Genomic DNA, 13376 nt, shown 5'->3' with positions numbered 1-13376 from the left:
AAAGTGGTGCAGTCGCGCTAGCACGACCAAAAGGGATAGATTTGCAAATACCTTTTTTATTAGTATTAAAATATTGTTTAAAAAAGGATTAAAAATCCCAAATGTGCACCCAGTAGACTACAGACCCGTTCGCGCAAAATTTGCTAATAAGTAAAAGATCCAGCTGAACATTTGGATTCTCATTTTTCTATTTTCTTGAGGATACTTCCTAGCATTTGTTCAATGCCAACCGTTCTCCCTCTAGTCACAGACAAACTGCATTTTGATGTTGTCTGAAGTCAACGATTGTTTTTAAGTTGTATAAATTCTACGAGTCTAGACTTTTGGCCCTAATTCTTTTTCTAATATATCTTTGTATTGTAACAAATATATACTTCTATAAAATTGTTTTTCAAGGCAAATGTACTCGTATCACTTCCATGTTGAAACTCAATACACAAAAAACAACTTATGGTCAAAGTTTCGAATTGTTGACTTCAGACAATGTTCGTTTTGCTGATAAGCCAGGCTGAAAAGTACTGTTCGCTGATTTGTTGTGAGAGAAAAATACTGTATCATAGCTGATAAGCCAGGCTAATAAGTTCAAGCGATCCTAAAAACGTCTCATATTTCATATTTGTGATGGGAAACAAAACAGCAAGACTTTGTTCTACAAATTTTTGGCAATTTCAATAAAGATTACATCCATGTTTGCATCTACAATGTAAAACAAGATAGAGGCAGGTACCATATCTATTTTTTGATGAAGTATGCCCAGCTGCTACAGGAAATCATGATCAGCAAGGGCAATAGCTGTAGACACTCCTCGCTCATCCAGGATTTCCAGCACTTGATTCTTGAGTGCCCTTCTGAGAAGCAACACACAAACTTTATAAAAGTTCAACATCACTAAATCATTCGATTCTCCCATCATATGGATTTTTTTTCTCTTCTCTCAATCCTTCTTGTCGCGAGCAAGTCGAGCCCGGTGCCTAAGTTCTGCTCTCTTCCATTTCACCATCAATTGACATAATGCAATGAGGCTGATAATCTGGAATGGACAAAGAGTAGAAAGATAAGCAACATATATAAGCTAAATTGCAAATAAACAGCTGAATGTAATGAACAGAAACCTTTACATCAGGGTAAGCCAGATTTTTACTAACCACACTGACAATAGATATGAAGATAAGGGGCCCAGACCAGACGACAGAGATGAAAACTCCAGAACGGTCAAAATAATTCCGACTGGTAAAGCTCTTCCAGTGCTCTCCCAGGTATCTGTTCATCTTTTCAGCTAGATACACTCCTGAATCTGCATAGGTAAACCATGAACCTGATCAGAGCCAAAGCAAATCAAAATATGAGGTTCCAAATTCCCAATCTTCGAAATCTCACTGTAATTTAGTGTTGCAAGATAATGTGAGATAATATTCATACCATCATTGGTTTCTTCATCCAAATACAGAAATAATTCATGTCATTATAGCATTAGAACTCTAAATGAGACAGTAAGAAAATGATGTGGAATAAGGAGGACACACTAGCATTCATCCAATTGCTAAAAGAAGGGAACTTTTTTCATAAGTGTGTCAGTGTTGAAGAAACTAATTTATTTACTTTAGTTAGTGAGATATGCACTAGCCAGTGATATTAATAAATTGGTGTATAAACATCTAAATTGCTCTTGGCCTATTACTGAATAATATGATCGAAATCAATGTCAAGATTAATTTCCCCCCATTGATTTTATTTCAGACGAAGGGTCTGAATCAAATGGCACCAAAGGAAAAGAGCTAAACAAAATAAACCTGGTTTAGAAATTGTGCTGACGAAATTTGAAACTACTAATTTATCGGCATCAGGCAATTCTTGCTGTTGAATGTTGATGGAATCGTATACTCTTTCCCTCAGCAACGATGAACTTGCTCATATGCAATGCATGCTTAGTAATAACAGAAGGAACAAAAGACTCACAAGCAAGAAATAACAAGAATAGCTGGAAGTTGGCATTCCTCCTGAACCCTACAGCAGTGAGCAGCAGAACCACATGGAATGCCATCAAGCACATGAGCCATGGCTCCTGAAACAGTAGCACATTCTTTGTCAGCTCTGGAAGTGAGAGAGAGGGGGAAAAAAGTCTTGGTGATCCGGATGTGATCTCCTATTAGGGGATCCGGAGAGAATAGTACCGTCCAGTCGACGGCGCAGATGAAGGCGCGCAGGTTGTCGGCGGCGGGCCCCATGCCGCGGCGGAGCTCGGAGGAGAGAGCCTGCACGAGGCCCGACACCTGGTCCAGGTGCGCCGTCACGGCGGCCTGCAGCTCCTCCATCGGCTGACGCGCGCGGCGGAGCTCTGAGTCGGACTGACCAGTTTTCTTCGGAAAGGAAAGAGGCGAAGAGCAGAGTTAGCCTGTCGAGTTTTTTTTTAAAAAAAATTCAGGCATCCCCTCTTCGGGAGCAACTTATGTAGTTCCGTATATATATACTCTCTTTGTCCAAATTTCATACTTCGTGGAGTCAAACGTCCTTAAGTTACCTCAATTTAAAAAAAACAATATTAACTTTTATATATTTAAATATATTTTTATGAAAATTATAATGTGATTAATCTATTGGTGTCTTTTTTTTATAGGTATTGATGTCTATTTAGTATCATATAAATATTAGTATTTTTATATATATTTAATAAAACTTAGAATTGTTGACTTCTCAAAATACGAGATGTACGCCTAAGTCAGTCTTAATGAGAGTTTCTAGACACTAAATAAGCTAACATGGTATAGTTTAAATAAAGAGAGGTGATAAAAGTTTCATAAGATGGCATTTTTTTAAACACCTCAAAGTTTAGGAAACAGGGGTATCAAACTCTCACTAAGCCTGGTCTTATTTTACGATGAAATTAAAATTAGTTGACTCACACACTTATTTTGGCTCTCAAGTGAAAAGTTTTATTGCTATTAGGAAGGAGAGATGAGATAGCGCGTTGGGTCTTGGTCAAAAGAATGCAGGGTAGAGGATCGGATTGTTGTCACTAGAATCCAATATTTTTTCACCTAAGGTCGGATCGGTTTAAAAGCATGTGTTTGCCCTTGCTTCATAATTCCTCATTTTTTATGCTGACACAATTTCTAACCTATTTCGGTCCTGTTCGGCTTGCTGAAACTTGACCGAAATGGCTGAAAAACACTGTTCTGGCTGAATTATTGTGAGAAAAAAATATTATTCTGGTTAAAAAAACAAGCTAAATAGTGTGGATTATAAGGTAAGCCGAACGGGGCCTTTGCAATTAAACAATGATGATAGTATAACACCATCATTTTTGCCATGTCTTAGACATCTTGACATACCTGAGTTTTTTTTTTTTCAAAACACGGCGCAGTCGTCTGTCATGCATATGAACATTTATCCTTATAGACCAAATGACACATGCACACACATTCTACTCCTATGAATACACTGTTGATAGACTGGATCAAAAATCTTAAAATTGACAGAATCACGATAAACGTCTTGCTAGAACCACATCTATCACTAAAAAAACAACATTGTTAACATTGAAATAAACTAGGGCCTGGTTTAGATTGCAAAAATTTTTTTTTAACCTGGATACTGTAGCACGTTTTATTTGTATTTGACAAACTTTGTCCGATCATGGACTAACTAGGCTCAAAAGATTCGTCTCGTGATTTACAACCAAACTGTGCAATTAGTTATTTTTTTACCTACATTTAATACTCCATACATGCGTCTAAAAATTGATGTGATGAAAAGAGAGTAAAAAAACTTGGAATTTTGAGGCAATCTAAACTAGGCCTAGAAAACACAACCATTACAAGATACGGCTGAGTTACACTCAGTTCGCCCCACAGTACATAAATTATATTCAATATGAACTCGAATATGTAGATATCGAATGTACGTCAAGAACAAAAGGACAAAATATATTAAAGACAGTAGATATCCAATATAACAAGTCTCACAAAGTCAAAATTAGTATGACTTTATTTCTCCCTACAATTTATTTGTTTTTTACAACTTCCAAATGTCGATTTTTTTTCTAAAACTATATAAATATTGATGTAGTGAGTATGATCAAATTAAACCATTAATCATCCAAGTATCGAGCTAAAGATGACAATATAAATATATGCATTAGATAGTGTCATCTCATACCCACATTCTGTTAGATAAAATTTCACTTGCTAAGGTCTTGTTTGGTAGAGCTCCTAGAGTTGTTTCTCTGATGAATCTAGCAGGAGCTCTGTTAAACAGTTTTTCAGAGAGAAGGGATTCTCCGTTAATTCTGCGAAGTGATTTTTTGAAATAAACCAAGAGGCTGAGAGCTAAAAAGTAGTTTATCCTGATTCTGTGAAGTGATTCTCTATCGTGATTTTGAGAGTTTATACTAAAGAATTAAAGAAAAAACACTTTCAGTTTCAGCCACGAAACCCCTTCTCTCATAGAATCAACTTCCATAGAGAATCAGAATCAGATGCTCTTAATCTGTCGTACCCATACACGAGTAAAAAAATTAATCATTTCCATCATCTTATCATATCTTACGGATAAAAATATCCAATGATAACAGAATGCATAAGGTTACGGATGACAAAATTCATGAAAGTTCAAACTCTGTATAATAAACCCGACTCTTTTAATCTAGCCGTTGGTACTAAGGGTTTGTTTGGTCAGGCTGCTGCTATCTCCGGCTTTGTGCTACAGTGACTGAGGAGCCAGAGCTAGAGGAGCTAAAATGAGTAAATTCTCACGACTCCTAGTTCATTTGGAGAAAAGGAAAAAACAGCTTCGATGAGCAGTGTACGAGTTGGAGCGGCTCTAAGCATGCCAGAGCCCCTAGAAGTCGACTCCTAGTTCGACGTTTCTAAGATACACCACTACTTTTCACTTAATAGCGTTGGTGCCATCATAATTTCTCAAATACCCGGAACATGCCATTTTGTACGCTTGTCGTGTCTTTGGGTCCACAGATAGACATTCGAACAGATCCTTTCAAAAAAAAATAGACGAATAGCTCCATATTTTTGTATGGACAAAATTCCCCTTCCTCCTCGCCTTCCTCACACTTACTTACTCCTGGGGCCCACTAGTCTCCCTCCCTCTTTCTAATGTCTTCTCATCTTCGGGCAGACCCCACGTGTCGGTGTTTTCGAACCACCGACGAGTAAATTTGTATTTGCGCGTCTGGCTCGGATGGTGTGCTCGAAAGACACAAGGGTTTATACTGGTTCGGGCGGAACGTCCCTACATCCAGTTTGCTGCTGCTCGTGTTATCGGCACTTGGTTTGCAGTACGGGTTACAAACAGGCGAGAGAGGGAGAGGATCCCAAGTCTCTAGTGGAAGGAGTGAATCGGGTGCAGAGAGCTCGCTTGCCGCTCAGCCGTGTGTTCATGTCATGCTCTTGTGTTCTGATCTCCCCTTTCATAGGGCACCCTGCTTCCCCTTTCATAGGCAAAGGGAAAGCACGGGTTACAGAGGAGAAAAAGGAGAAGAACGAGAGAGAGAAGAAGGCTTCCAGGGTTGTCGGGTCCTTCTTCTCCTTTATGCAGGTCCCATCGATCCTATAGATGTCAACAGGGACAGCTCCATGTCGTGGCCCTACTCATCACTGGCGCCATGCGTAGGCGTCATTTGTCGGTCATGGCATTCCACTCCGTCCTGGCGGACATCATGGTGAACTGATGCACCTGTCAACGTTCGTATGAGGATTAGGCAGAATAGCACCGACACGCCCAACACTATTCTTGATGTGAATCCCTAGGTATGGCCTATCATGGCCACAGGTTACATCGATGTGTGTCAGCCTCTTCCCTGGCGTCAGAGTTTTGACTCAAGGCCATACGCTTGGACCTGAAGTGGTTGGTGGCGGTATGGGTCCCCGTCTGACAAGACGGGACCCGCGTCCTCAAGGTCGGGCGAGACGGATCCCGCGACCTTGGGCGAGATGGAACCCGTGTCCTTGGGGTCAGACGAGATGGAGCCCATGGCCTTGGGCGAGACGGAACTCGCATCCTTGGGGTCGGGCAAGATGGAGCCCGTGGCCTTAAGGTCAAGCGAGACGGAGCCCGTGTCCTTGGGGTCGGGCAAGACAGAGCCCGCACCCAAGGGGTCGGGTGAGACAGAGCCCGTGGCCTCGGGGTCAGGCGAGACCTTTTAATACGTCTCGAGCCATCTAGGAGAGTTAGCATGGGCGCTAACTTCCTTGCTTTAGGTATTCCTAATATCGATACCCGACAGTAGCCCCCGAGACTGCGGAGGACTAGAATACTCCTTTAGAGGCTTTTCCGGATGGAAGGACTCTGAGGGCCTTGGCCTCCTTTTTGTAGCCCACGGCATGTCTTGGTAGGACAACGATTCCCTTTTGTCATGATCGGTCTTTTTGGGGGCATGTAATCGTAGGATTCGGGAGGTAGGAAAGATTTTTCTTGATTCTGGTCCCTTAGGATCCAATCAGTCCACCATCGTCCTACGACCGCGCGTTCGGTCTTCTTGCGAGTCTAACTTCCCTCGAGCCCCCGTGCATAGTAGGAGTCCAATCGAGGGTCCGCTCGTCTTTGTGATCGTCATCCCTCAAGCGTTTTTTGATAAAATAGAGGGGCTGAGTCATGCCACGTTTTTCCTCGATGGACAAAACATGGTGCTCGGTGAGCTGTTAACGGGCTAGTCCATGTGGGGCCCTGGCTTCTCGTTTGCGGGGGTCCGACATGGGTCAGCTGGTGACCGACTCTAGATTCTTAGTGGCCAATCCATAAAGTTCTCAGGTCCGTTCGACCGGTCCCAAGGGCTCATTGCCTTTCTTCGAGGAAAAACCATGGACTGGGAACCAACGAAGACTCAAACGTGAGCCGGGATGTACGCAGCGCTCATGCGCCTAGGTACTGGCCACTAGTGGGCCCATCCCTTTCCACCCCTCGCTCTAAGGGTGCCCCAGAGTAGCTGTGAACCCATCGGTCAGCCAGCCTTCGAACTCTTGGTCCTAAATGGGCCATAGGAGCATTTTTAGCTCTGTATCCCTCCTTACCTGCGACGATTCTTGGCCCATCGATTGGGTGAACCATCATCCGGCATGTCCTTCGAGGGCGTGGCTAGAGATATCATGTGCACGATCTTTGGAGAGAGGTGACATGACATGACGCAACTAGCGCATGAACCTAGGCGGATGGTTTGCCTTCTCGCCCCACTCCATCCTATAAATAGCGGCCTACCCTTCACGTTTCTGCACACCAAAACCATAGCCTTACCTTCTCTATTTCTCCACCGTCGCCGTTCAGATCTGCCGTGCTTGCTAATCCATCGCTAGAGCCCTAGATCTGTAGCTTTCGCTTCTCCGCCACCGCCTTTGCTTCTCCACAACCGCCTCCATCCTCCATGGATTCGTGGTACCGCTCCAATGTTACCCATGCATGCATGGAGGGCCTCGTCAAGCGTGGTCTTCTCCGTGGGAGGACTGATGCATCGGAGTGACTTGTGCCCGGCTATGAGGATGCGCTTGCGCCGCCTGACGGCTATGTCGTCTCCTTTGTGCCCTTCCAGGAGTGTGGACTCACGGTTCCTCCCCACCCGTTCTTCCAAGGTCTACTGCACCACTATCAAATCGAGCTGCAACACTTGAACCCCAATGGGATCTAGCACATTATGGCCTTCATCGTGATGTGCGAGGGGAACCTGGGGATCGAGCCCCACTTTGAGCTGTGGAGATATTTCTTCTCCATCTCCTTGATCAAGAAGAAGGAGAGAGGCCAGGAGACCCTGGTGCTGATGGGATGCGTGGGCATCCACCTCTGGGGGTAGCGGGTGGTCGAGTACATGCCTTGCCAGCTCTCCAGATCCAACAAGGGATGACACTCGCAATGGTTCTACTTAAAGAATGGCCCTGCCGCTCCCTTGCTGGTCTTCTCTGGGCACCTGGTCGAAGAGGTACTACTGTCATGGCCGTGGGGGCCACCCGTCAAGGAGAAGAAGAGGATGCGTGACCTCCTTGAGGCCATCGTGTTCCTGAAGACCCATGGCCTCTACGGGGCCAGCGTCATCGAGGGGTATCACACGAGGAGGGTGGCGCCACTAATGGCGCTCTTCCTCCCGCTGTACGGGATGGCGCCCGGTGCGTAGCTCGTTGGGATGATGCTCGCCCAGGGGCTGCTCCATGACAGCGAGGTCATGTAGCACATCAAGGGGGCCATAGGGGAGGCCGATGCTGTGTTCCTGATCCTAGGCATCCCATGATGCGGCCGGACATGGACTTCATCAAGCTACTAGTGAGGTCAGTCTTCTAGGACTTTGTCGCACCGCTGCTAGAGCACGTGGCCATGAGGGCGGTGAATCGTGCCGTGGATGAACAAAGGAAGAAGAAGAAGGACGATGAGGAGAAGAAACGGTGGTCAAAGCAGCGAGCAAAGCTACAGCGAGGGAAGCAGCGTCAAGGTTCATTGGAAGAAGAGGAGGAAGAAGAAGAGGATGAGGAGGAGGAGGAGGAGGATGGCTCCGGGTCACCCATCCCATGGGATGATCTGGCTGCCGGGGATGAGGACTCACCTTTGCCGCAAGCGAGGCTCTTCCTATGGCATGCCATGGGGCAGGAGGGGGAGGACGCACCCCTAGAGCCGGTGGGATCAAATGGCCCCGCCCCATCTGGACCTTCGGTGGCGGCCTCGGAACCGACTAAATCAGGCCGCCTTGCCTTGTCTAGGCCTTCGACGGTGGCCCCAGAGTCGGTGGAATCAGACCATCCTGCAGCATTTGAGCCATCTATGGTGGCGCCAAAGCCAGTGGAAATAGGTCGCCCCACTCTGTCTGAGCCCTCGACGGTGCCTTCGGAGTCAGCGAGAGGCGGCCATTCTGATTCGTCCGAGCCCTCTAAGCCGAGGGAGGGTTTGAAGCGGCAATGTGCCAATGAGGAGTAGCCAAGGTCAAGCAAGCTGGCCCCAAAATGTCCTCGTATGATGGTGTCATGGTGAGTCAAGAGTTCTTTCATCCTTTTGTCTTAACAAATTTTTGTCGCGAACTGACCGCCATGTCCCTTGTAGTGTCGGAGGATGTGGGACTCTCCTATGGCTCGCTCCAAAAAAGATCCTCCTCCGGCAAACACGCTAAGAGCTGGCTAGCGCTGTGCTGGTGGTGAGCGTGAGTGGTGTTGGGGTGGCCACGACATCAACTAGGGAGGCGTAGCCGATGGCTACATCCATGGGAGAGCAGGCAGAGAAGGGTGCGTCCAGGGCACCCATGGTGGGTGTGGCACGCTCAGTCATGTCCTCAACATTGCAGGTGGAGGCAGCATGGCTAGAGCTATCATTCATGCAGGTGGCCTTGTCCACGGTGGGGCGGATGGAAGGGGGCACACCTGAGGCATCCTTCGCAGATGTGGTGACATGGCAGGCCTCCATGTCCGCATCACACGCCCCCTTTATCGCTAGAGGAACCACTCTAGAGGAGCTACCGCCGCAAGAGAGTTCGGCGTCGCTTGAGGTCGGCGCGGGGATGTCCCGGTCTCTGGTCCGGGTGGCTGCCCTCGATGACGTAGCAGAGGATAGGAAATATGGCAGCGTCCACACAGAGGTTGGGGACACGGTTCGCGCCCTAACCACCAAGCTGAGCTCGATGGGCGCTATTGTCGCCCCGGTTGGCCAGGTATGATATGATCGTGCTTCAGACACTCATGTTCTCTTTCCACGCCTCTAAGTCTTGTCTTCTTCGCATATCCTTATGGCCCATAGCTGGGAGAAGTCCTAGTTCCTTGGTGAGGAGACGCAGCGGAGTAAGGGGCTGGCCACACAGCTCGCTGCCGCCCGTTAGGAGTTGACTGAGCTTACCCCTACCTCCCGGGAGGTGGCTAACCTCTGAGTCAGGGAGAAGGACGCTCATGATGATGCCTATAAGGCCAAGGAGAAGCTCGTGGCCCTAATCAAGAGGGTGTGCATGGACATCGTGGAGGCCAAGCGGCTATGGAAGGAGCAGGACAATTTGCTCCGGGCAGTAGAGGAGCTCCGCACGGGGATTGACCTGGCTTGCCAGGAGCGCATCGATGCTCAGCAGTGGATTGACCACCTCGAGGATGAGCTTCAGGGGGAGAGGGACCTAAAGGTTGTAGCTAAGGGCATGTCTTCTAGGCTCGCCGCGAAGGTCGTTCAGTGCTAAGAAGAGGTCTGGCACCTAGAGGCCGAGGTGACCCGGTAGCGCGATGAGATGGGCAGGCTTCGAGCAGATGTGAATGGTAAGTCTCTGGTTTCCATCATTGTCTTTCTCCCAAGAATCCATGGTAAGCCTTTTGACATGGTTGGTACGTGACTTGGGTAGGTCTTAATGACAAGCTTAGGGCGGAGGTGGTAAAGAGTCATGGCCTGGAGAAGAAGCTTAGCGAGGTGAAGGACACCCTCTAGAAGGAGAGCGATAAACATGACAACCTGAGCGTCGCCATCCAGCTGGTCTATGACGAGCTCAAGCTGGCCCCATAGCAGGAGACAAGCTCACTCGCGGTTCACGCCACCCAGATCACGGACCATGGATGTGATATGGCAAGGAGCACGCTTCGCTTTGGCGTTCATCAATCGTTTGCAATCGCCCATTCTCATTACTAGAACATCGATCTGGCGATGATGAGCCAAGGCTTTGTGACTGTCTATACCGACGTTGAGTTGGACGACATCGAGAAGGAGGTGCCTATAGGGTCAAGATGGCGACTAGAGGGGGGTGAATAGTTGTTTCTAAAACTTAATCACGTCGGCTAACCGAAACAAGTGCAGAATTAAAACTATTGGTCTAGCCAAAACTACACCCCTCTATCTATGTTCTCTAGCACCTTGCAAAGATCCTAATTAAGCAACAAAGGTGTCGGGCTAGCTAGAGCTCACCTAACCAATTCTAGGAGCAAGGTCACACAAACCTATGCCACTAGTATTTCAAGCAATGAGGGAGCTCCTACACATGCTAATAAGCAAAAGCACAAAGCCAACTAAGCTCACTAGCAATGCTCAATAACAAGGCAACCAATGCCAAATTAGAGAGCGCAAATACTTAGCTACACAAACTAAGCAAAGTGACTAACAAGGTTACACAAACCAAATTAGCCACGCAAGGGAGCTACTTCTATGCTACACAAGCAAGAAGGTAACTAGTGAGCTACACAAGCTAACTAATTACAAGAGCAACTACACAAGCACAATGTATATAAAAGTAATCACAAGCTTGTGTAAGGGGATTGCAAACCAATGGGAAGAACAAGGTTGACACGGTGATTTTCTCCTGAGGTTCACGTGCTTGCCAACACACTACGTCCCCATTGTGTCGACCGCTCACTTGGAGGTTCAGCGGCTAATTGGCATCACCCGCCAAGCCCACACGTCGGGCATTGCAAGAACCTACCCCGAAAGTGAGGGTAGCTCAATGACACGCTCAACTAGAGTTGCTCTTCGCGCCCCTCACAAAGCTCTTCTCTGGAGCACCGCACAAGCTTCTTGTGGGCTTCGATGGAGACCACCACCAAGCCATCTAGGAGGTGGCAACCTCCAAGAGTAACAAGCACCACCGGCTTACAATTCGATCACCTAGTGCCACTCGATGCAATCTCACAATGCAACGCACTAGAATCACACTCACTCGCAATCGATTCATACACTTGCAAGCACAAGTGAGTTAGAGGGCATCCAAGCACTCCTACACAAGCCACATAGGCGTGAGGGTGCTCAACAACCAGCCCGAGGCTAGCCACACACTCCTTTTATAGCCCCAAGGGCTAAAATAGCCGTTATCCCTTCACTGGGCAAAACTCAGGACGACCGAACACGTCGGTCGAAACGACCAGACGTAGGACCTCAATGTCCGGTCAACAGATGCTTGCCACGTGTTGCCTCTGTTCAACCTCAGTCACTTGATCTCAATAGTCAAGTGATGACCGGGCGCAGCTGCTCAAAGTGACCGGACGCAGCAACCCTAGCGTACCATTGTTTCTAGTAAGGTACCAGTCGCGATCGGACGCATCCGGTCAGTTGAAAGCTCTAGTTTGGTTTTGGTGAATTGATGAAACCCTAAGTGCTAACCTAGTTCATCAAGTGATCATGAGATAGGTAGCACACTTCAAGTAGAGAAGCAAATGAAGATCATAGCATGACAATGATGATGGCATGGTGATGATCAAGGGCTTAAACTTGAAATGAAGAAAGAGAAAAACAAAAAGCTCAAGGCAAAGGTATAAACCATAGGAGCTATTTTGTTTTGGTGATCAAGACACTTAGAGAGTGTGATCACATTTAGGTTTGATAGCCGTTCTATTAAGAGGGGTGAAACTCATATCGGAATACGGTTATCAAAGTGCCACTAGATGCTCTAACTTATTGCATATGCATTTAGGATCTAGTGGAGTGCTAACACCCTTGATAATATTTGTGAAAATATGCTAACACATGTGCACAAGGTGGTTGTAGGGTTGAGATGGGTTTGAAATGTCTATTTTCTATTGCGCCGGATGCAAAATTCTTCGTGATTGGCACATTTGGGCAAGGGTGAAGAAGTTAGAGTTGAAATGGAGTTGGTCGAAATGATGCTGGCGTCGGTCTACTGACCGGACGCTGGGTCACTCAGTGACCGGACGCTGAAAGGCTGCGTCCGGTCGAGCTGTTAGATGGCACAGTAGGCTAGGGTTGAGCACCGGACGCTGGCTGCGTCCGGTCAAGGTGGACCGGACGCGTCCGGTCGAAAAAACATGCCTCGGGGAGCTTACTGGAAATGACCGGACGCTGGGGCTTCAGCGTTCGGTCAGTTTTACCGGAGCGTCCGGTCAGCTTCATAACCGTTGGAATCTGACAAACATTGTTTGAAGGGGATGACACGTGGCGTCCATCGGGCGACCGGACGCTGAGGGCCAGCGTCCGGTCAGAGCGCGTTTTGCCCAGTGAAGGGGTATAATGGCTCTATTTGATGGGGGCTCTATTTATAGCCCCATGGCCGGCTCAAGGGCATGATCTTTGGCCATTTTCATTGACATAGCAACCTTGTGAGCCTAGCCAAAGGACTCCCACTCATCTACATCATTGATTCATCATCATAGTGAGATTGGGAGTGATCCAAGTGCGTTGCTTGAGTGATTGCATCTAGAGGCACTTAGTGATCGTGTTTCGCTGCGGATTTCGCTTGTTACTCTTGGTGGTTGCCGCCACCTAGACGGCTTGGAGCAGCGAGGATCGTCGAGCAGAGGTGGTGATTGTCTTCGGCTCCGATCGTGGTGATTGTGAGGGGTTCTTGACCTTTCCCCGGCGGAGCGCCAAAAGGTACTCTAGTGGATTGCTCGTGGCTTGTGTGATCCTCATCTTGTGTTGGTTGTGCAGCACCCTATTGAGGGTTTGGCGTGTGAAGCCAATTAGCGCGTGAACCTCCAAGTGAGTGAATC

The 13376-nt window shown here is 47.4% G+C and overlaps 2 protein-coding genes across 2 annotated transcripts; one reads left to right on the top strand and one right to left on the bottom strand.

Moving 5' to 3' along the window:
- Positions 1-590: 590 nt before the first annotated feature.
- Positions 591-2379, bottom strand: LOC136518685 (uncharacterized). The gene is made up of 4 exons (XM_066512367.1): positions 2172-2379; positions 1957-2062; positions 1146-1294; positions 591-1030 (listed from the first exon to the last, which is right to left on the bottom strand). Exons 1-4 carry the CDS (start codon positions 2310-2312, stop codon positions 935-937), a joined length of 492 nt encoding a protein of 163 aa, XP_066368464.1. The 5' UTR covers positions 2313-2379; the 3' UTR covers positions 591-934.
- A 5928-nt stretch (positions 2380-8307) lies between these two features.
- On the top strand, positions 8308-8901 carry LOC136515799 (uncharacterized). The gene has a single exon (XM_066509291.1). It carries the CDS (start codon positions 8308-8310, stop codon positions 8899-8901), a length of 594 nt encoding a protein of 197 aa, XP_066365388.1.
- Positions 8902-13376: the final 4475 nt, after the last annotated feature.

The sequence above is a fragment of the Miscanthus floridulus genome, chromosome 17 (genome assembly GCF_019320115.1).
Source record: "Miscanthus floridulus cultivar M001 chromosome 17, ASM1932011v1, whole genome shotgun sequence".
NCBI lineage: Eukaryota > Viridiplantae > Streptophyta > Magnoliopsida > Poales > Poaceae > Miscanthus > Miscanthus floridulus.
Note: the sequence above shows the minus strand (reverse complement) of the source record. Positions and strands in the feature narration are given on the sequence as shown.

Coding starts and splice junctions, on each gene's coding strand:
- LOC136518685 (XM_066512367.1), bottom strand. CDS start 2,312: ATGGAGGAGCTGCAGGCCGCCGTGACGGCGCACCTGGACCAGGTGTCG. Junction 1,295..1,956: donor ATTCTTGTTATTTCTTGCTT/GTGAGTCTTTTG, acceptor TTACCTATGCAG/ATTCAGGAGTGTATCTAGCT. Junction 1,031..1,145: donor TCATATCTATTGTCAGTGTG/GTTAGTAAAAAT, acceptor TGTCCATTCCAG/ATTATCAGCCTCATTGCATT.
- LOC136515799 (XM_066509291.1), top strand. CDS start 8,308: ATGAGGGCGGTGAATCGTGCCGTGGATGAACAAAGGAAGAAGAAGAAG.